The sequence below is a fragment of the Diabrotica virgifera genome, chromosome 10 (assembly GCF_917563875.1).
Source record: "Diabrotica virgifera virgifera chromosome 10, PGI_DIABVI_V3a".
In the NCBI taxonomy this organism is placed as follows: domain Eukaryota; kingdom Metazoa; phylum Arthropoda; class Insecta; order Coleoptera; family Chrysomelidae; genus Diabrotica; species Diabrotica virgifera.
The window spans coordinates 110,910,657-110,934,516 of NC_065452.1; the positions used below are offsets into that span (position 1 = coordinate 110,910,657).

The 23,860-nt window shown below is 34.7% G+C and overlaps 1 protein-coding gene across 2 annotated transcripts in view; it reads right to left on the bottom strand.

Moving 5' to 3' along the window:
• Positions 1–23,860, bottom strand: part of LOC114336105 (transcription initiation factor IIA subunit 1-like) — a 221,421-nt gene that overhangs the window by 63,803 nt on the left and 133,758 nt on the right. For both annotated transcript variants that reach the window (XM_050663371.1, XM_050663370.1), the window contains exon 2: positions 6,162–6,330. In XM_050663371.1, the coding sequence (XP_050519328.1) occupies positions 6,162–6,330 (169 nt within the window). The remainder of the gene's footprint in view (positions 1–6,161; positions 6,331–23,860) is intronic.

The following is a 23,860-nucleotide window of genomic DNA, read 5'->3' on the forward strand; positions in this document are numbered from 1 at the left end:
TCTTATTATTATTATCCCGGTTATTTATAGCGTTCTTCGCCTTCCGGTTCCCAGTTTCCAGCTTCGTCAGTCGTTCCATTCGCCAGGGTGAAGATTCCTTTCCGACATTGACTTCTGAATGCCGCCTAGCCATGATTGTTTCGGCCGTCCTCTCTTCCTTCTTTCAATTGGCGTCCATTTTAGAATTTGTTTTGGCAGTCTGTCGTCGTCCATTCTTTCTACATGGCCATACCAGATCAGTTGTCTCCTTTGAATTTCGTCTATGATGGTTGACTTGACTCCCATTATATTTCTGATTTGGTCATTTTGTATTCTTTCAAGCCTTGATTTTCTAGCCGATCTTCTCCAGAAGTCCATTTCCAATGTAAATAGACGTCGTTCCAGGGATTTAGTAAGTTGCCATGTTTCGCATCCATAGAGCACTATACTTTTAAAGATGGAGTTAAAGATAAGATGTTTTCTTTGATTAGATAGTTCTTTTGACCATAGCATCGGGTTTAGGCATCCAATCACCCTTTTTCCTTTCACGATCCTTTGCTCTATCTCTTTTTCGGTGCGCCCACTCTTGTTGATTGTTGTTCCCAAATATACATATTCCTCACAGTTCTTGATTGTTTCTTGTTCGTTAACTATTAGATCTTCTACTTCAGTCCCGATGCATAAGTATTGCGTTTTGTTTCTATTTACAGAAAGGCTCCACTCTTCATATGTTTGAAATAACCGTCTTGTCATGAATTCTAAATCTTCATTATCCGCTGCTACTACGACTTGGTCGTCAGCGAAATGTAGAGTATACAATGTTGTATCATCGTCAAGTTGAATTTCCATCCCTTCCATTACAAGATCTTCTCCAGTGTTTTAGTGCTTCATTTAAATAGATCTTAAATAGTACTGGGGAGAGGCAGCATCCTTGTCGTAATCCTTTTGTTACTGGAAATTATTCTGATAAGGTGTTGTTTAGTTTGATTTTTGATGTGGCTTTATTGTATAGTTGTTTGACCGCGGCGATGATCGTGTTATTTAAGGAAGATCGTCTCGCCACAGCTTTCTCACAGGAAACGTGTCGTATGCTATTGTGAGATCCACAAATAAAATATGTATTTCCTGGCTTCTTGCAACTTTCCTTTCATTAAGTTCATCATCCAGCCTCAAAAGTCCACTGCTGAACATAGGCCTCCTCCCCTCGTTTCCAACCCCATCTATCCTGCGCCGCCCTCATCCAGTTTTTATTTACCTTTCTTAAGTCGTCAGTCCATCTTGTAGGCGGTCGACCGACGCTTCTCTTGTCTTCTCTTGGCCTCCATTCCAATAACCTCTTCGTCCATCGCCCATCTGTCATTCTGGCTACGTGTCCTGCCCATCTCCACTTAAACCTGGCTATCCTCTCGATGACGTCAGTCACCTTTGTTCTTCTCCTGATTTCTTCGTTTCTGATTTTGTCTCGCAGAGTTATTCCTAACATTGACCGCTCCATTCTTCTCTGCGTGACTCTTAGTTTGGTAGCCGAGGCTTTAGTTAAGGTAAGTGTTTCTGATCCGTACGTCAAGACTGGGAGGACGCACTGATCGAATACCTTTCTCTTTAGACATGTGGGTAACTCACTTTTAAAAGTTTCTCTCAGTTTTCCAAATGCTGCCCACCCAAGACCGATTCTTCTCTTCAGCTCATGAGTCTGGTTATCCCTGCCAATCGTAATTTCATGTCCCAGGTATTTATATCTATCTACGAGTTCTATTTCCTTCCCACCAATACTGATGTTCTGGTTGGGTACCAAATTTGTCATTATTTTTGTTTTTGAGATGTTTATATTTAAACCAACATTTTCTGTAGCTACAACGAGTTCTTGTACCATCTCTCTTGCCATACCTAGATCCTCAGCTACTATGACTATATCATCGGCGAAACGTAAGTTGTTTAGGTATTCTCCATCTATTTTTATTCCCTTTGTCATCCAATCCAAACTCTTGAAAGCATGTTCTAAGACCGTATTAAAAAGTTTAGGTGACATTGGGTCTCCTTGTCTAACCCCCCGTTCTATTTTTATGCGATTACTGTTAGTATGTAATTTGACAGTGGTTGTTGCCTGTAAGTATATTTTGTGTAATAATTTTGTATACCTATAATCTAGCCTGCATTCTTTAAGCGCCTGTAATATTTTGCTAAGTTCAACTGTATCAAAGGCTTTATGAAAATCGATAAAAACTAGAACTAGGGGTTTATTGTATTCCACTACTTTCTCTATCAGGGTTTTTATACTTTGTAGATGGTCATTTGTTCCGTAATTTTTTCGGAATCCTGCCTGTTCTCTTGGTTGATAAGTCTCTAACTTTCTTTCCATTCTCTTAACTATTATTCGCGTAAATAACTTATATAAATGGCTGAGGAGGCTAATCGGTCTGTAATTCTCTAAATTGGCTTTGTCTCCTGCTTTGTGTAATAGAATCATAGTAGCGTTGTTCCAGTCTGTTGGAATATTGGCGTTGTGAAGGCAGATATTGAAAAGTTGTTTAATTTTTTCAAGTAGTATATTTCCTCCAATTTTTAGTGCTTCTGATACTATTCCATCTTCACCTGGGGTTCGATTATTTTTCATTTTCTTCAGAGCCTCTTTGATTTCTGATTTTGTTATATCGGGCATTAAATCCGATCCTTGATTTAATACTCCAGTTTTTACTGTAATTGGAGGTTGCGCATTGTCATCTTTTTTTCTTGATTTGTATAACTCTGTGTAGAACTCTTCGACTATTGTTAATATTTCATCTCTGTTTGTAGTTTCTTTTCCAGTTCTGTTTCTTAGTTTGTTGATTTCTATTTTTCCTTTTTGTACGCTTACGTTCTTCAAAACTTTCATGTTCTTATTTTGCTCTATTGCTTGTTTTGTTTTTTCTACATTGTAGTTTCTTATGTCTTTTCTTATTGACTTTGTGATAGTCTTATTTATTTGATTTAGCGCTTCTTTGCTGGAACTTGTATCTCCTTTCATCTGTCGTCTTAGTTCTATAAGGGTTTTAGTAGGTTGACTTAGTTTTTCATCTTTTTGGTTTGTTGGACAGTATTTAGTTTGAGCCTGTTGTATTGTGGTGATTATTTGCTTGTTCAGTATATTAATGTCTGTTGTTGTTATATCTTTCAATGTATCATTAATATATTTTTCGAACTCCTGAATATTAGTTGGTTTTACCCATTTCTTTGGGTGTTTCTTATTTATCATTTTGAGTCTTTCCTTTTCGATCGATATCGTTATTTTAGCTCTTACTAACCTGTGATCACTGCTTGTGCTGAACTGGTTTAACACATTTACGTCTTTAAATAATTCTTTTTTATTTGTTAAGAAATAGTCGATTTCGTTCCTTGTTTTTCCATCTGGACTTTCCCAGGTCCATCTTCTGTGTTTTTTCTTTTTAAAGAAGCTGTTCATTTGATAGAGATTGTTTTCCAAAAGAAAAGTTAACAGTTGTTTGCCTCTATCATTTCTGCCTTCGCTTCCAAAATTTCCCAATATTATTTCAGAGGGGTCTTCCTTGGTACCTATTTTGGCGTTGAAATCACCGCCTATTATTAAGAAGTGGCCAGGATTTTCCTTGATTGCACAGGATATTTGGTCGTAGAATATTTGGACTTCTTCATCTGAATGGCCTGTAGTAGGTGCGTATACTTGAATGAACTTTAGGATATATCTGGTGCTCATTTTGATGTTTAAGTAGACCACCCTTGTTGATATTTGGTTTATTGACACAATTCTGTTCGCAATTCTTTTGTGAACAAAGAAGCCGACTCCTCCGACTGTAGATTCCTCTTCTCCTTTGTAGTACCACAGATGGCCTGATGGGAGTGAGATAAGATTCTCTCCTTTTTTTCTAACTTCGCTGATACCCACAATATCCCAATTCACTTTTGAAAGTTCTTCCTCCATTTCTTCGAACCTTTCTTCGGTAGAGAGCGACCGAGCATTATATGTGGCGATGTTGAGGTTTATATTTTTGACGCACTTTGAATAGGGTTGGTTTACACTGGTCGGGTTTGTGGCATTTAAACACCGTGCTTGCCTTGCATGTTGGTGAGTATTCATATTTATTCCCACGAGTAGCTGGGGATCGTTGTCGATTCCTGTAGAGCCCCGCGTACAGGAACAAGGCTAATTTTCAATGGGATTTCGCCCGGTGTCCCAAGAGTTGGGACTCATTAAGTTGTGTTAGGGTAAATATGTGGTCAACGCAAGATCTTCCAGCTCTAAAACCTGCTTGCTGTTCAATTTCATGAGGTTCGTACTCTTGCTCAATCATGTTTTTTAAGATTTCACCAAACAGCCTGCTAAAAGTACTAGTGACCGAGATACACCTGTAGTTTCCGCAGATATCTTTTGGAACTTTTTTGTGAATTGGAGTAATCCATGCTTCTTTCCAACTATTCGGGATTTCTTCCCCATTTAAGTATCTTGTGAATAGCACTTGAAGATACCTTATTAGTTTTGGTGTTCCGTGTCTTAGAAGTTCTGCTGGTATGTTCTCCGGTCCGGATGATTTGTTGTTCTTCATGGATTTAAGTGCTTGTTGTATTTGTTCTTCTTCCACGTTTAGATATTCGCCGTGTACTCGTATACGTTGGGGTGAATCAGTGTTATAGATATCTCTGTCTTCATTTAGTTCCCTTGCGTAATGCTCCTTCCATACATCTATCTGGATGGGCTGTACTCGACTTTTGTTTGATGTGTCGGTTTTCAAGGTTTTTATTAATTTCCAAGCCGCTGATGATCGCGCTCCTCCGATGTAACAGTCAACTTCTTTACATTTTGCATCCCATGTTTCGTTTTTGTTTTTCCTTGTCATTTCTTTAAATATTCTTTGTTGATCTTTGTTGATCTTTGTTTATCACTTTATCTTCAGGGTTCTTAGTGTTCAGCCATCTTTTGTACGCTTCCTGTTTCTTATTTATTTGCTCTTCCAACTGTGTATTCCAAGTGATTTTCCCGCTGATCTGTGGACTGTACTGGTCTCTTCGCCTAGAGCTTCTTGATCTGCGTTGTGAATACATCTCGTTATATGTTCGTATAATTGGTTGGATTCAGCAGTTAGGTATTCCTCGAGTAGTTTCTCGTTTAATCTGTTTTGGTATAAGATTTTAGTGCTATATTCTTGTAGGCTTCCGACTTTATATCTCTTCAGATTTATATCCTCATCTTTTGGAATGTTGATGTTTTTAACATGCCGGTTAAATGGAATCAGAGTCTTAGCCGCAACCAAATAATGATCAGATCCACAGGCCGTTATCCGGCCGTTCTACTGGCTTTAATTATTTGGTCTTTTACCTCTTCTTCGATATTGTTGTCGGCTGATAGATTAATTCCCAGTTAAATTGTGTTGAACGCTTTTATTGAATTGCAAAATACATGATTCATTTTGGTTGAATCATCCACATTGTTCAACTGAATTGAATGGTGTATTTCCCACTTTACCCACTGTTCGCTGTTGACATCTTCTTCCCCATCACTCTCATCAGAGGGTTTTGAAGGTTCTTCTGTAACCATTTCAATGATTTGCTGTTCATCATATATCTTGTGGACATCATCATCAGCTCGCACCCATTTTTCTACACCATTGTTATTCGCTTCTTGGTAGCCAGGAATATTTTGCACAAGGTCCCTTAACAAATAGGTTTCTTCAGCTCTAGATCTGGTATCTCTTCGTAAGTAAGGCTTGACCAAATTTTTTCACAGGAGTTTATTATTAACTGTCTCATTCACAGATTCCCAAGCCTCTGCTACCCAGTAAATGATGTCTTTTATATTTATTTTCTTGAGTTTTTCTAATAGCGGTAGTAATTTATCTTCGTAACTGATTAGTCACTTTAATTTCCGCTATTGATTCCAACTTTTTGTCTTGAAAAACGGTGTTTGATCATACGTTTCAGATGAATGTATTCTTTCATTAAAGGGTTCATTACTTCCTTCTTATTATCATAGGCTTTTATTGCATTCAAAACAAAACTACTGTACTTAATGATCGGCATATTATTTATGTTATTTTTTATTAAAAGAGTGTTTTAAGAAAATCTGTTTAACCCTAAAAATTCGGTAATCCGAAATGGGTTCGGTCCCAATTATTTAAGATTACCGGGACATAAAAAAATACGTAAATTTCGTTAATGCAATGTTGACAACTTACTTATTACTTTATCGGCATCTCTATTTTCGTCCACTGCCTTTGTAGCTGCTAGTTTTGTTTCCCATAGTTGTTTGAGTTCTTGTAATACTGCTTCATCGACCCCATCTTCGATGAAGTGTTCTCTAGCATTTAATATCACATCATTGATAACATCTTGATATGCTTTGTACTGAAAAAATAAAAAAATATTAGTGGACAAAATAATTTTGATAATTTTAGGGTTAAATATTGGCAGGTAAATGAATATTGTTCTGATTTCTTTGTGGCATCTTATGCAATTTATTATTTTACTTGTAAAATAAGCCACAATTTAAGTTGGAAATTTGTATTGACGTTTAAATTCTACTTCGGAAATCGTTATTAAAAAAAATATTAATAAAAATTAAAAAATATTAATAATGTAAATAAATGATGTATGTAAAAAAATAATAGCGTATACTATTTTTTCTTTAATGTTTTGGAAACTATCAACTTTAGTTGGTATTCCATACCAAAATTTATAAGTATTGATTTTTTTTCTATATTTCCTTCGTTGCCTGGAATAATTGCGTTAAACAGAGTTATGCAGCTGATTTGTAAAATGCGATTATCTAGAAAACTGTTCAGTTTTGAAGCTATTAACAAGTATACAATTTTTTTTATTGAAATATCGTATCTTTAATATTTTATCAGAAAAATAGTGTTAACTCGAAGAGCAAAAAAGTTAAGCGCAAATTTATGTCAAATATGTGGCATATGTGGCGTCCTCTATGAGATACATCAAAATTATGCATCAAATTATAATTCCTCATACTCAAAAACTCTTACTTATAAATTTTTGTAAATAAATCTTCATAAACATGAAAGTTATGGCGAAAAATTAAATTTTAAATTTCAACTTTACCACGCTGTATCTTTCTTAATATCAACATTTTATTTAAGTAAGTTGGGTTAAATCGTAATATCTTGAGAGTGTAGAATCTACTGTTTCTATTTGTACAATTACTTAAGGACCACCCTGTATAGGTATATTATGTGTATGTATAATATATAAATTGTATAGAAGTATTTAAATTTAAAATAAATTTAAAACCTATTTTAGAATGGGGGAAAAGGATTTATTTCGCGACCGTCATCTCTTCGGCGAAATAAATTTTGTACGTATCTAAACTTACGTGCATAGAAATAGGCCCACTTAAAAATTTGGTATTTTTTGTTGTCTCATATTTCCTAAACCTGTTGGCCGATTTAAGTGATTTTTTAAACACGTTATAGCCTGATTCTTTAGCAATACCACTGTAATAATATTGTTGATAAAGATGTAAATTTTCATTGTATACCGGGTGTACCAATCAAACTGGGTTTTTTTTCTCAAAGTTCACATCACCCTGTGGAATATTCTAGGATTTATAAAATCCTGAAATTAAAACCTAACTATAGCCTCGGGTTTTCTTAACATTCTGTTTTTTGATTCATTCGTTTATGTTAGATAATAAAAAAGTTAGGTACTTTAACAACTAGACATGTTCTTCATCAATACGCAGTGTTTCTAAATAAGTGCGACAAACTTTAAGGGGAATTCTGCATGAAAAATAATGACAGTTGGCTTTATAAACGTATGTCCGCAAATGTTTCATTTCCGAGATACGGGATGTTGAATTTTTTCTTACAAACTGACGATTTATTTTATTGCTTTAAAACCAGTTGAGTTATGCCAATGAAATTTGGTGGGTTTTAAGACCTAGTTATTGCACATTTTTTGACATACAATTAAGAATTTAATATTCACCATTAGCGCGCATACGGGTAATATGACCGATCATATTACCCGTATGCACGCTAATGATGAAAATAAAATTCTTAATTTTATGTCAAAAAATACGCAATAACTATGTCTTAAAACCTACCAATTTAATTTGCAAATCTCAACTGGAAAATAAATTGTCAGTTTGTAAGAAAAATTCAACATCTTATATCTCGCAAACGAAACATTTGCGGACATACTTTTATAAAGCCAACTGTCATTATTTTTCCATGCAGAATTACCCTTTAAAATATTAAGAAAACCTGAGGCTATAGTTGGGTTTTAATTTCAGTATTTTATAAATGCTATAATATTCCACAGGGTGATGCGAACTTTGAGAAAAAAACACAGTTTGATTTGTACACCCGGTATACAATCAAAATTTACCTGTTTAGCAACAATATTATTACAGTGGTATAGTTAGAGAATCAGGCTGTAACATGTTCAAAAAATCACTTAAATCGGCTTAATAATAAACAGGTTTAGGAAATATGAGACATGAAAAATTTCCAAATTTTTAAGTGGGCCGATTTCTATGCACGTAAGTTTATATTAAGTGTATGTATGCATAAATTGTATAAAAGTATTGAAAATTAAAATATATAAATGTAAAAATTATTTTTGGATGGGGAAAAAGGATTTATTTCGCGACCGTCATCGCTTCAACGAAATAAATTTTGTACGTATATTATTATAATGTACGTATAATAACACTAATATTATTGAAGTGAAAATTTCTTTAGGGACGTTGTGCACTTTTTAGATGGGGAAAAAGTGTTCAATTAGCGACCGCCATTGCTTCTGCGAAATAAATTTTTGAAGTGAAAACTTCTGTAGAAATGTGCTCTTTTTAAATGGGGAAAAAGTATTGAATTAGCGACCGTCATTGCTTCGACGAAATAAATTTTTGAAGTAAAAACTTCTTTAGGGACGTTTTAGATGGGGAAAAATATTGAATTAGCGGCCGTCATCACTTCGGCTAAATACATTTTTGAAGTGAAAAGTTCTTTAGGGACGTTGTTCACTTTTTAGATGGGGAAAAAGTATTAAATTAACGACCGCCATTGCTTCCACGAAATATTTTGAAGTGAAAATTTCTTTAGGGACGTTGTGCCCTTTTTAGATGGAGAAAAAGTATTAAATTATCGACCGTCATTGCTTCGACGAAATAAATTTTTTAAGCGAAAACTTTTTTAGGGACGTTATACACTTTTTAGATGGGGAAAAAGTGTTGAATTAGCGAGCGTCATCGCTTCGGCGAAATAAATTTTTGAAATGAAAACTTCCTTTGTTGGAAGGGACGTTGTGCACTTTTGGATGGGGAAGAAGTATTGAATTAGCTACCGTTTTTGCTTCCACGAAATACATTTTTGAAGTGAAAATTTCTTTAGGAACGTTGTGCACTTTTTAGATGGGCAAAAAGTATTAAATTAGCGACCGTCATTGCTTGACGAAATACATTTTTAAAGTGAAAACTTCTTTAGGGACGTTGTGCACTTTTTAGATAGGAAAAATTCTTGAGTTTGCGACCGTCCTCACTTTCTTCTTCTACTACGGCACTACAGCCCAAATTGAGCCTTGACTTCCTTTATTTTTTGCCTCCACCCTTGCTTGTCTGTGGCTGCTCTTCTCCATACACTCCTAAAAGGGCTTGTGCGTCGCTGTTTACTGTGTCTTTCCAGCGCTTTCTTGGCTTTCCAACCGGTCTCTTTCCCTGCATTCTAGCATTCAGTGCTCTTTTTGGTAGCCTATCCTCTCCCATTCTTATCACATGTCCAGCCCATTGCAATCTTTGTATTCTAATGAAGTCTGACAGGGGTGCTTCCTTATAAAGTTGATAAAGTTCGTTGTTGTATCGACTTATGGAAGATTCCTTTTTCCCTCACAGGTCCTACTATTCTCCTCAGTACTTTCCTTTCGAATGTGTCGAGTTTGTTTTTGGATGTTTCTTTCAGGACCCAAGCTTCACTGCCGTCCTCACTTTGCCGAAACTAAATTTCGTACGTATATATATTATGTGTATGTATACATAAATAGCATAGAACGTACGCAACGAAATCGCAACGTACGCATCCTCACTTTGCCGAAACTAAATTTCGTACGTATATATTTATATTATGTGTATGTATACATAAATAGCATAGAACGTACGCAACGCGTATACAGGGTGTTTCATTAATAATTGTCCATATAGTAACTGGAGAAACCTTAGCACAAAATACGAAGATTTAACTTAAAACACTTAAATAAAATGTGGTTCCTTACTGAGTTACAGGGTGTTTTATCTAAAAATTTAAAAACTATTTTTGCTCAGCATTTTAAAATTGTTTGACGTATCCTTTTCATACTTGGCAGAAAGTGCGACTACTATACACCCTACTACATTATGATAAACAAATGTTTCTAGCTACTACCAGATGCGTACGACAGGGGATAGTGAATGGTTGACCCTTCTCAAATTCTACGCCACTAGAGAAATTACTATTTTAGTGCCATTTTTAGATTCCCCAATACTTTCTATGAAAATAATATACTCTTCATTCGTAACGAAATGAAGAGTATATTATTTTCATAGAAAGTATTGGGGAATCTAAAAATGGCACTAAAATAGTAATTTCTCTAGTGGCGTAGAATTTGAGAAGGGTCAACCATTCACTATCCCCTGTCGTACGCCTCTGGTAGTAGCTAGAAACGTTTATTTATCTTAATTTAGTAGGGTGTACAGTACATACACTTTCTGCCAAGTATGATAAGGATACACCAAATAGTTTTAAAGTACTGGGTACAAATAATTTTTAAACATTAATCATATATGAATCATACCATGAATTAATCAGAATAAGTGTGCCGTTTCATATTTAACTTCAAATATCTCGAAAACTAATGACTTTATCGTTACCAATGAGGAGTACATTATTTACGTAGAAAGTATTGGAAAATCTAAAAATGGCACTAAAATAGTAATTCCTCCAGTGGCGTAGAATTTGAGAAGGGTCAACCATTTACTATCCCCTGCCGTACGCCTCTGGTAGTAGCTAGAAACGTTTGTTTATCATAATTTAGTAGGGTGTATAGTAGTCGCACTTTCTGCCAAGTATGAAAAAAATACGTCGAAAAGTTTTAAAATGCTGGGCAAAAATAGTATTTAAATTTTTAGATAAAACACCCTGTAACTCAGTAAGGAACCACATTTTATTTAAGTGTTTTAGGTTAAATCTTCGTATTTTGTGCTAAGGTTTCTCCAGTTACTATATGGACAATTATTAATGAAACACCCTGTATAGTATAGGTATAGCACTTATAGGTATTATATACTAGGTATAAGAAGTTTTCACTTCTGTCGGCACTCCCATGAGTGCTTTAATTTTTTTTAACAATTTTTTTAACCAAATTTAATTTCAAAAATCAATATTTTCGGCCCGGTGAAGTTTTTTTTTTTAATTTTTCGGACCATTCCGGACAGAAAAGCTCTCTTATAATTTTTCTCTAAAGTTGATCGTGTTGGAGTTATAAGCAATTTAAAATTTGAAAAACGCGAAAATGGGCATTTTTAAAACTTAATAACTCGGTTAAAAATGATTATTATGAAAGTAAGAAAGTGACTAAATCAAATTTCTTCATGATCCTGAAGAAATTGGTGTCATTAATTTATTACTAGGCTGTTATTTTTAATTATTAATAATTAGTGGTAAGATCGTATTGACGCGGCTGTAAATGTGAGTGCGAGTGAGATGCGCCATTGGACTGCCTGAATGGCATCTCTTTCGCACTCATCATGGACGGCCGCCTAATACGTGCATGGCGCTCATTATTTTTACTTAAAAATAACAGCTTAGTAATCAAATAATGACAAAAATTTCTTCAGGATCTTGTAGGGGAGCTTTAAACTTTGATTTAGTTACTTTCTGACTTTCATAGTAATAACTTTTAACCGAGTTATTAAGCCTTGAAAATCGCCATTTTTCGTTTTTTTTTTCAATTTTAAAATGCTTTTACCTCGAAAACGATTAACTTTAGAGAAAAATTATAAGAGATCTTTTTTATCCAGAATGGTCAAAGAAACCTAAAAAAAATTGTATATATACACCGTTCTTAGGCGTCAACGCCCTTCGGTAGGGATCTATGGAGTATCACCAAGCCGCAAGCCCTTATCTCTTGCCGTACCGCTCCTCCATAGGCCGATCCGACGCCAGTTTATCCAGACCAAGCCGTAGACTCTATCGAGTTTTATACTACGGCGTTGGCCTTTTATAAATTTCATGACCTAGCTGAGGCTCGAACCAGCGACCGCAAATCGTAAATCCACTAAACTTGTCGATCGACTGCGCCCCAGCTAACTGGACCGTCAAGACCGACAAAAAAAAATTGTTCCGGTAAAAAATATTTATTTTCGCAATTTGATTAAAAAAAATTGTTAAAAAAAATTTGGACCACTTTTCGCGTGGGCGACTTCTTGAATCTTATTCTGGAATGTCTCACGAATGTGATGATGCAAAAAAATCTCATGGGAATATTTTCTTCAAAGAACCCGCCGTTTTCGCCTTGTCTACTAGAAAAAGCTAGGCTGAAAGATAGAAGTACAGGACTTCCATTGAAAAGATGGAATTGAAATAAACTCTGAACTGAACAAGATTATATAAGGAAATATTTGGGTCAGGCGAAGATCTGTGAGGAGAATAATGTCTTGGTGGAGCTGATTAATTATTAATATATTGGTTTGAACGCAGTTTTATTCTTCTGTTTCGATCCTTAATAGTTAAAATTGAATGACGATAGTCACCTTTCATAGGTGAAGTCACCTTTCATAGTTCAGAAAAAAAAATTTCTGTCCAATTTTTTATTTTAATGTGGCCACAACACAAACTAACTGCATTATTAAAAATTAGATATAAATGATACATAATATTGTTCCGTAATTATATAAAATTATCTACCGGTACATTATTTACTTATACACAATCCTATCAAATTAACAATGTTGGAGTTACAGTTTACGTAATAATAAACAATGTATTTATTTCGTAACTGGTATTCAATGAAGCTTGTGATCCAGAACTCATTGAAATATGAAACAAAATAGCCGCTATATGGTTGTGCATGGTTGATTAAAAAGGTTCCGGCAGGGTAATTTACAAATCATTAACTAAGACACACACACTTTATATATATATATATATATATATATATATATATATATATATATATATATATATATATGTTACACTTGAAGTTTCCGCGGGAGCTATATGTGCTTTCTGTTGTTTTCCGGGTTTGACTCCGCGTTGAATAATTTTGGTTTTGAGAAAAACCATTATTTTGACGACGTTTCGGCAAGATCTCACTTGCCATTGTCAAGTCATATTTTATAAATGCTAGAATAGTCCACAGGGTGATGCAAACTTTGAGAAAAAAACACAGTTTGATTCGTACACCCGGTAGACAATGACAGTTTAATTGTCTAGCAACAATATTATTACATCGATATTGTCAATGGATAAAGCTATAACGTGGTAAAAAATCACTTAAATCGGACAACAGCTTTAGGAAATTCAAAACATCAAAAATGACCAAATTTTAAGTGGATCGATTTTTTGTTGGCTATTCTAGCATTTATAAAATACTGAAATTAAAACCCAACTATGGCCTCAGGTTTTCTTAACATTTTGTCTTTCGATTCATTCGCTTATGTTGAATAATAAAAAAGTTAGGTACTTTAACAACTGGTCATGTTCGTCATCAGTACAGGGTGTTTCTAAATAAGTGCGACAATCTTTAAGGGGTAATTTTACATGAGAAAATAATGACAATTTGCTTTACAATCGTATGTCCGCACACGCTTCGTTTCCGAGATACGGAATGTTCCAATTTTTTTTACAAACTGACGATTTCTTTGTTGCTTTAAAACCAGTTGAGATACGCAGATCAAATTCGGTGGGTTTTAAAACGTAGTTATTGCACATTTTTTGATATACAATTAAGAATTTTATATTCACCATTGGCGTGCGTACGGGTAATATTATCGGCCATAATACCCGTTTGCGCGCCACTGGTGAATATTAAATTCTTAATTGCATGTCAAAAAATGTGCAATAACTACGTCTTAAAACCCACCAAATTTGAGTTGCACATCTCAACTGGTTTTAAAGCAATAAGTAAATCATCAGTTTGTAAAAAAAAAAATTGAACATCCCGTATCTCGGAAACGAAGCGTTTGCGGACATATGATTATAAAGCAAATTGTCATTATTTTCTCATGTACAATAACCCCTTAAAGTTTTGCGCAAATATTTTAGAAATACCCTGTACTGATGACGAACATGGTTAGTTGTTAAAGTACCTAACTTTTTTATTATCCAACATAAGCGAATGAATCGAAAGACAAAATGTTAAGAAAACCTGAGGCTATAGTTGGGTTTTAATTTCAGTATTTTATAAATGCCAGAATAGTCCACAGAGTGATGCGAACTTTGAGAAAAAAACAGTTTGATTCGTACACCCGGTATACAATGATAGTTTGAGTGTCTAGCAACAATATTATTACAGAGATATTGTCAATAAATAAGGCTATAACGTGGTAAAAAATCACTTAAATCGGACAACAAGTTTAGAAAATTCGATACATCAAAAATGACCAAATTTTTAGTGGATCGATTTTTTTGCACCGCAGTGTAGTTTGAACTAATGTACGATTCCAAATAATATGGACAGTCGTTGGTGCCTAATTATGGAATAGGCGATTAAGTGCATTATGATTGTGCTGGTCCAGAGTTTCATACATGGATCTGTGATGTCTGCAAGTGAATTAAGCTACTTTTTACTTTCATGTCTTTTTGTTATTGATATGTTGGTTTATGCCTATATTCCATATATGGGTACCTATTCCATATTTGGTTACTCATTTGGCATTTTGTTGTTTAGTTCAATTTTTTTTGTTAATTAAGATATTTAATAGAAGGCTTTTAATTACTACATAAGAATGTATGACTGATTTGTCATAACAAACTGTTTTTATTTCTATAAAGGTATTTTTTATATCTCCAAAACAAAATGGTATTCCATAATTGGCGACTTTCCTCTAACAAAAATATGGCTTCCATGCAAAGTTTCATGAATACCTATCGTGTTTTTCATTTTAAAATATTTACTTGTTTCCATACTTTATCTTAATCCTGTATACATCCGTTAAACCAGTTTAATCCTAACTTGATTTCATCGAAACTTTTATGATAAGATTGTTTTTACATCCTAAAAGATATTTTCTTTGTTGTATTTCGCGATATCATATCATGTTATTATGTCATCTGTTATTATCATGTTATCATTATTATATTTAATGTGTATAAAAAAATTTCTTCATACAGTGTGTACAAAAATTAACGAAACTGGCTAATATTTAGATTTCTGAGAGATTTAGAAAAAATCAGCGAGAGTTTTTTTGAATAAATCAAGTTAACTGTAAATTCGGAAAAGAAGCGAAAGGCAGAATTTGCAAAACAGTCATCAGACCAATAATGACATACGCGGCAGAAACACGACCTGATACAGAAAGGACAAAAAGAATGCTAGAAATATCAGAGATGAAAACACTGCGAAAAATCGATGGTAAGACACTGTTGGATAGAGCTAGAAGTGCAGATATACGACGGAGATGCAAGGTGGACAACATTAATAACCGGGCGAAAAACAGAAGAGTAGAATGGAATGACCACATAAGCCGAATGAGAACAAATAGAGTAGTAAGGACGGCGAGAGACGGTTCCCCAATAGGAAGACGATCAGTGGGAAGACCATGAAAAAGATGGAACGAGAACTTACTGGAGGCACATTGAAAAACAGACAGAGTCATGTCTACATAAAAAGAAGAAGAAGAAGAACTTTAACTGTATCAGTAAATTAGGAATATACCGGGTACGCCATTTCTACAAAATAATGTAAAGATATATATTTTTTAAACGGTCTTCTTCTTCTAAAGGCGCCCTTTGTAAATCTTGGCCTGCTTAACAATGTTCTTTCATTTTGCCTTCTTTCATTTAAGATTTAAAGAGAGATTTAAAAAAATCAGTGAGAGTTTTTTTGAATAAATCAAGTTAACTGTAACTGTATCAGTAAATTAGGAATATATCGGATGTTCAATATCAAATATTCAGAATTCTTATCCAATATTAAACAGTATAATTTTATCACCCCGTAGATCACATGAAATAATTTGTTATTATATTTACACATGTGGACTACTAATTTTCGATAATGATTTACCAATCGTAAACAATATAATTTGGAAATGATACAAAATCGCTGATGAAAGTAAAACTCTTTGTTAGATGCACGAAAAACGGGTGTCTCGTGTCAACGATGATCCAAATTTAGCTTCTATAAAACTATGATATCTCAGCGAGAGATAAGAGTCTAAAAGGGTGTGCTCACTACGGAGAGCAATGGATTGTATCCTCGCTCCGACCCTTGCTCCTGGTATTTATATTCGTGAATTCTCGCATTTAAAATAAATACATTGTTTTAAATGCAGAATTCACGAATATAACGAATATAAATACCAGGGAGCAAGGGTCGGAGCGAGGATACAATCCATTGCTCTCCGTTATGAACATAACTTTACGTTAATTCGCATACGAGTCACATATCGGTACAGCTACGTTCTCCAGGGGGTTTTGAGGTACCCTAGTGTCAGTCTCTATCAATAAATTATAAAAGTGCTTTTGGTGTTTTAATAACAGTCGATAGATCTCCACTGAGCCCCAAGATTAGACACCGGGTGCGCCATTTCTAAAAATAATGTGAATATCTTTATTTTTTAAATAGTCTTCTTCGTCTTCTAATGGTGCTACAGCCTTTTGTGAATCTTGGCCTGCTTAACAATGTTCTTTCATTCTGCCCAGTCGGATACTTTCCTTCGCCAATGCATGATGTTCGTGGTTTTAAGATCTTTTTTTAAGATTCTTTAAATAGTACACTTTATATATATTTTTTCAATTTTCCATAATCGATTAAATTAAAAATAGAACCTAACAATAAAACACTGAAAACGTTAGTTTTCTATACTTCCACAAAATTTATTACAACTAAGTGACTACAGCTGTTTCGGCAGAGTGCTTTTCTCAAGTGATATAGTTTACAATGTGTTTGCCTTTTTAAGTCTTTAACTGAAGAGGTTGAGGAGTGGGGAGCTGTTTGTCTCGAGTTGGTCATTCAGAATTATATCCGTATTTTTCAATTTATTAATTTCCATAGATTCTAAAAAAAAGCTTAAGGCCTTTATTTTGAATATACAGAATTTGAAACTCTTCATTGAAAGAATGATTATGATCTAGAACAGGGGTGGCCAACCTTTTTAAGTCGAGTGCCAATATGAGAACAAAAAAATTTGGCGTGCCACTAAAATTTTTCGACATACTAATATGGATACTATATATTAATAATATACGGTACAATATGTATTTCTTATGTAAATTCCACATTTTTCCGTTTAGTCAAGATAGTGGAGGTTTAAAAAATAACGTAATAAGTAAAACATAACAACAAACTTACTTTATTGTTAATAAAAATAAAATAAAAACGTTAAACAAAAAAAACTTAAATATTTTCTTATTATCTAAAATTCAAATTATTAAACAGTTACTTATTTAATGTGGTATTTGAACTTGTATTTTTTTAATTAATTCATCTATATTGGGATTAATTTCGGAACTAGCCAACAGAATTAGATTTTTTAAATGCATGTCAGTTAATCGTGACCGATATTTTGATTTTATTATGTTCATAATAGAGAACATTTGCTCACAAACGTACGTTGAACCAAATCTACAACAATATCTCAGAGCTAACTCGTGTAAATTAGGAAAATTGTTTGCTGGTACAAATTTCCAAAATTCAATATAATTGGGATCAGTAACAGTTGAAATAATTTCCCTATATTTGGTTTTTAGTATAGTGTGGTTCTGTAAATCAATAATTTCGATCTGTATTTCAGCTGAGTAACAATTGATATCTTGCAGAGAAATAGAAAAAGGATTTATGAAAAGGTCAACATTCATTTTGTCTTTTTGAAAATCTTCAAACCGGGTATTGAATGAACCTAGCAAAATAGATATAAGGTTTTTAAATCTGTCATAATTTGATAAAATCGTTACAAAAAAGCATAAGTTTATTCACAAAAGAAGATATATGACCAACTAGAGTAGGAAAAATACAATTTTTTCCCTGTAATCTTAAATTTAATTGATTTAAATGTCTCATAATATCAGTGAGAAAAGCTAAATCCCAAAGCCAATCTTTATCATTAAGTAACGAGCACTCACTGGGTAGTTCATTGTTTTCTTGCAAATATTTTAAGACGCACTCCTTCAAGTTCCAAAACCTTTCGAGTGCATTTCCTTTGGAGAGCCAGCGCACACTGCAATGGAGAAGTAACTCTCCATCTTGCTCCGTTTCTTCCGCGAACAGTTCTCGAAATTGTCGTCGATTCAATGCCCGAGCTCGTATTTTGTTAATGCAGCGTGTTACAGGGTCAACAACAAATGACATGTTTAGGTCCTTGGCACAAAGAGCTTCCTGGTGAATAATACAATGGTACTTAAAAACTTTTCTTCCCAAATAGTTTTCCAGTAATGTAACAAACCCCTTTAGTCTACCAACCATGCAAGGAGCTCCATCTGTACAAACACTATCTAATTTTGACCATTCAACTTTGTTGACTTCGATTACGTTTTTAAGCTGTTGAAAAATGTCCTCTCCTGTTGTTGTGACTAGTTGGCGCAAATCCAGAAGCTCTTCGGCATTTTCAAAATTATCATTGGTATAACGGACAAAAATGCTTAACTGTGCATTTTCTGTGTTGTCACAACTTTCATCCAACGCTAAAGAAAAGAATTTGCAGGATTGTAATCCACTTATAATTTGGGAAACAACATCCTGGCCCATATCATCTATACGGCGCATGACTGTATTTCGGGATAATGCAATTTTATCGACCATATTTTTGATCTTTACATCTCCCACATTTTTAGCAAATATTGCCAGACTATTTTTAATTATCTCCTCTCCATCAGAGTAGGCTTTTTTCTTCCGGGCTAACAGGAGAGAAAGTTCATATGATGTTTTAACCATAGTTTCCATTTCATCACTTCTCTTCTGAAACAGTGACTGTTGGCTGGCTAGGATTTTCTTTTTTTTTCAATAAAGTCGGCTCGCAAATGTGAACCAATAGGATATTTGTTGCTGAAGTCCTTATGCAGTTGTTTATAATGTCGTTCCAGGTTAAATTTTTTCGGAACTGCTACAGACAATCCACATATCAAACAAACAGGCTTTGAAGTATTACGATTAGTAAATAAAAATTGTTCTTCCCAAGCAGGTTGAAAATCGCGAATTGCAATATCATCTTCGTATTTTCGTTTTGAAGTCGAAGGCTTACTCGTGGACATATCGAACAAATACTTTTAAAATTTAAAAAAAACAATGCGCGATGACAAAATGTGCACATACAACGGGGCAGTTTAAAATAAACTAAGCAAGGGTAACGCAGTCCTATTGCACATTACGACAGCTAGGATCACGTGCACCAATCGCAGCAATATCGCTCGCCAGAGGATGCAATGATGCCGCATCTATCGTAACTTCCGTAAACCTACCAAGTTTCTTCTTATTATTTTTTGTTTTTCAAGTTTTAATTTTTTTGAAAGCTTTTTAATCCAAAACGCTACGCGTGCCACTGATAGGACTCAATCGTGCCACAGAGTGGCACGCGTGCCGCGGGTTGGCCATCCCTGATCTAGAAGGTGAAGTGCGTATGTAGAAGTGTCTGTTTTTCTATTGCTGAAAGCCCTTTTGTGTTCTGCTATCCGTTTGTCAAAGGTTCTGCCAGTTTGCTGCCACCACTCTGTAGTTGCTTTCTCTTTCGGCTTTTATTGTTCTTAATATATTTGCTCAAGTTGTTGTTAGTTCTGAAAGCTGGTGTTATTCCTTTCTTTTTTATGTATCTGGCTATTTTTGTTGTTATCGTGCCAGTGTATGTGAGAGAGCAGAAGGTACTGGGTTCTATCTGTGGTGGTGGAGACCCTAATTTCAGGGCTTTCTTATGGAGTTTTTGGTTTAAAATTTTGTTAACTGTTTGTTCGTTATAGCCATTGTTTACTGCTATTTGTTTAATGATGTTTAGTTCTATCTCTAAGTTATTTTTTGTCATGGAAATTTCTGTCAGTCTATGTATCATGCTATGGTAGGCTGCTAATTTGTGCTGTGTAGGATGGGATGATGAATTGTGTATAGTTGTGTCAGTATGGGTAGGTTTATGATATACGGAGAACTCATGTTTGTTGTGTAGTCTGGTAATCGTTACATCTAGAAAGTTTATGGAATTGTTATGTTCTGTTTCTATTGTAAACTCAATATTACTATGAAGTGAATTAATGTATGATAGAAATTGGTCAAGTTGAGTTTACAATAGAAACAGAACAGAACAATTCCATAAACTTTCTAGATGTAACGATTACCAGACTACACAACAAACATGAGTTCTCCGTATATCATAAACCTACCCATACTGACACAACTATACACAATTCATCATCCCATCCTACACAGCACAAATTAGCAGCCTACCATAGCATGATACATACACTGACAGAAATTTCCATGACAAAAAATAACTTCGAGATAGAACTAAACATCATTACACAAATAGCAGTAAACAATGGCTATAACGAACAAACAGTTAACAAAATTTTAAACCAAAAACTCCATAAGAAAGCCCTGAAATTAGTGTATCCACCACCACAGAAAGAACCCAGTACCTTCTGCTCTATCACATACACTGGCAAGATAACAACAAAAATAGCCAGATACATGAAAAAGAAAGGAATAACACCAGCTTTCAGAACTAACAACAACTTGAGCAAATATATTAAGAACAATAAAAGCCGAAAGAGAAAGCAACTACAGAGTGGTGTGTACAAACTAACGTGTGGTGACTGTCCGAAAACTTACATCGGTCAAACTGGCAGAACCTTTGAGAAACGGATAGCAGAACACAAAAGGGCTTTCAACAATAGAAAAACAGACAATTCTACATACGCACTTCACCTTCTAGATCATAATCATTCTTTCAATGAAGAGTTTCAAATTCTGCATATTCAAAATAAAGGCCTTAAGCTATCTTTTTTAGAATCTATGGAAATTAATAAATTGAAAAATACGGATATAATTCTGAATGACCAACTCGAGACAAACAGCTCCCCACTCCTCAACCTCTTCAGTTAAAGACTTAAAAAGGCAAACGCATTGTAAACTATATCACTTGAGAAAGGCACTCTGCCGAAACAGCTGTAGTCACTTAGTTGTAATAAATTTTGTGGAAGTATAGAAAGCTAACGTTTTCAGTGTTTTATTGTTAGATAAAATGAACTTCCATCAAGTAACGGTCGAATCCATCAATTAAAAATAGAACCGTTTAAACGGGTAGTCATAACTTTATTAGTTCCAAAGTTGTGTCATACGTCATACGAGTAAATTATGAAATTACAAAAAAACATATGTCGTAAAAATAATACTAGGCACTTTTATGTCACTTATTTATTTTAATTAGTGATTAAAATGTCAAATACTTTTACTTTTTATTATCATTTGTAAGAATATTATTTTACAAATTTATGTCTGTTTAGCGCACGTTTATAGTGAAACCTCGCTGCTCGCCAGTCATCTGGACGCACTGCATAGGGACTATATCACCCCTTTCTCAAAAACGCATCCCCTTAAATGGTACCACTCCGCGGTGTTTTCACATTTTGGGTTCATTGACCATATGAAACAATGGCCTTACAGTCCCATGGCTTGGAATTTCTCCACTGTTTTTTTCCTTCCTTCTGTCCATGGCTGCAGCTCTCCAATTTGTTATCCCGATTGTTTCCAGGACTTCCTTACACACTTTTAGTGGTCGTCCTCTTCTCTTCTTTCCTTCCCCTCTCAGAAGCGAATTTTTTGCCTACCTTCCGTCAGTCATTCTTGCAAGATGACCTAACCAACTGAGTCTCGTTGATCTGGCGATCTGGCTAATTTCTGGTTTCCGCTACATCTCTCTGATCTCTGCATTTGTTCTTCTCCTCCAATACTATTACATCTCTGTCTCTCTCTTGGACCATCACTCCTAGTGGAGTATTGGGCGCATCTGCGTTTTTTGGCCGATAGTGTAAGACGGCTGGTGGCCAGCTCAGCGCATCTTCTTGTGTTTATTCTCTGGTTAATCTGCGTACCAGTTCCTTCCATTCTCCTCTGTTTCTTGCTTTGTTTTTCACTTCCCCCCAACTTAAGCCGATTCTGTTGTGTTCTCTGGTTACTGTTTTCTTCCAAGTATTATCTGGTCGTCCCCTCTTCCTTGTCCCCTCAGGTTGATATTCGAGTGCTTGTCTTGTGATGATACTAGGATCTTTTCTTAACGTATGGCCGATCCATTTCCATTTGTTCTGTCTGATTGTTGTTATTATTTTATTAGGCCAGTAAATTTTTAGGATCTTTCTTAAGGACCTATTTACAAAAGTCTGTAGCCTCTTTGTTGTGCTTTCGTCGTGCTTCCAAGTTGCTGCCCCGTAGAGTAATGTGCTTTTTACACAAGTATTGAATATATTGATTTTTGTTGACTCTGTTATTTCACTTGTTTGCCAGATTTTATTTAACGCATTGAAGGCGAATTGTGCCTTCGTTATTCTTGCTTGTATGTCCTTCATGCATCCTTCTTTTCTTTTCATGATTGATCCCAAATAAGTGACTTTCTCTACTTCTTCAATTTCTTTGTCTTTTATTTTTATTTTATTAATTTGCGAGTTATCATTTTTTAAGATTTTTGTCTTCTCTGTATTTATCCGGAGACCAATCATGTCAGGGTAGTGTGTTAGCTTATCGACTTTTGTTTGCATGTGAGTTCTGTGTTCTGCTAACAGGCAGACGTCGTAAGTAAATTCAAGATCTTCAAGCTGATTAAAGAGGTTCCATCTAATGCCTGTCCGATCATCCGTTACTTTCCTCATAATCCAGTCTACCAAGATAAGGAACAAAGTAGGAGATAAGATACAACCTTGTTTAACACCGCTTTCAATAGCTATTTCTTCTGTGATCGCTCCCTCGTGTTCTAGTCTAGCTTTATACCCATCATAAAACAGTTTGATCAGGTTAATAATTTTTGTTGGTAGACCATACTGTCTTAAAATTTTCCACAGTATTTCTTCCCTATTGACTCGGTCGAAAACCTTTTCAAAGTCTTAAATTTATGTCTTTCTGCCATTCATTAGCTTGTTCTAGGATGATTCTTAAGGTGCATATGTGATCTGTAGTGGAGGATTTAGCACGAAAGTCTGCTTGGTTACTTCTCAGTTTCTTGTCCAATTCTTCTTTCATTCTTTCGAGCAGAATTTTTGTTAGCACCTTGGATGAGGCGCTTAATAGAGTTATTGCACGCCAATTTTTACAGTTACTCAGATCTCCCTTCTTTGGTATTTTTATTATCAGTCCCTCTTTCCATTCTTGTGGCAGTTCTTCGTTGGTCCATATTTTATTTAGAAGTTTATGTAGCATATCTATAGCTTGTTCGGTGTCTGCTTTTATCAGGTCGATATGTTCCTGCGAATTTGAAATTCTTTAATAATTTAAGTGCGTTGGCAATTTCTTCTCTTGTAATTGCCCCAGTGTTAACCTCTAATTCTTGTATTTCAATTTGATCATCCAATTCTTGGGTTCGGTCATGTTTGGCGTATATTTCTTCAAAGTATTCTCTCCATCTTTGAGTTATTTCTTTCTCAGATTTAATTAATTTTCCTTGTTTATCTTTTATTTCTCTTACATTTCTTACTCGATTGCCTGTTAGGTTCCGTATAATCGTGTATTGTGTTCGTAGATCATTATCTTGTGCTGCTTT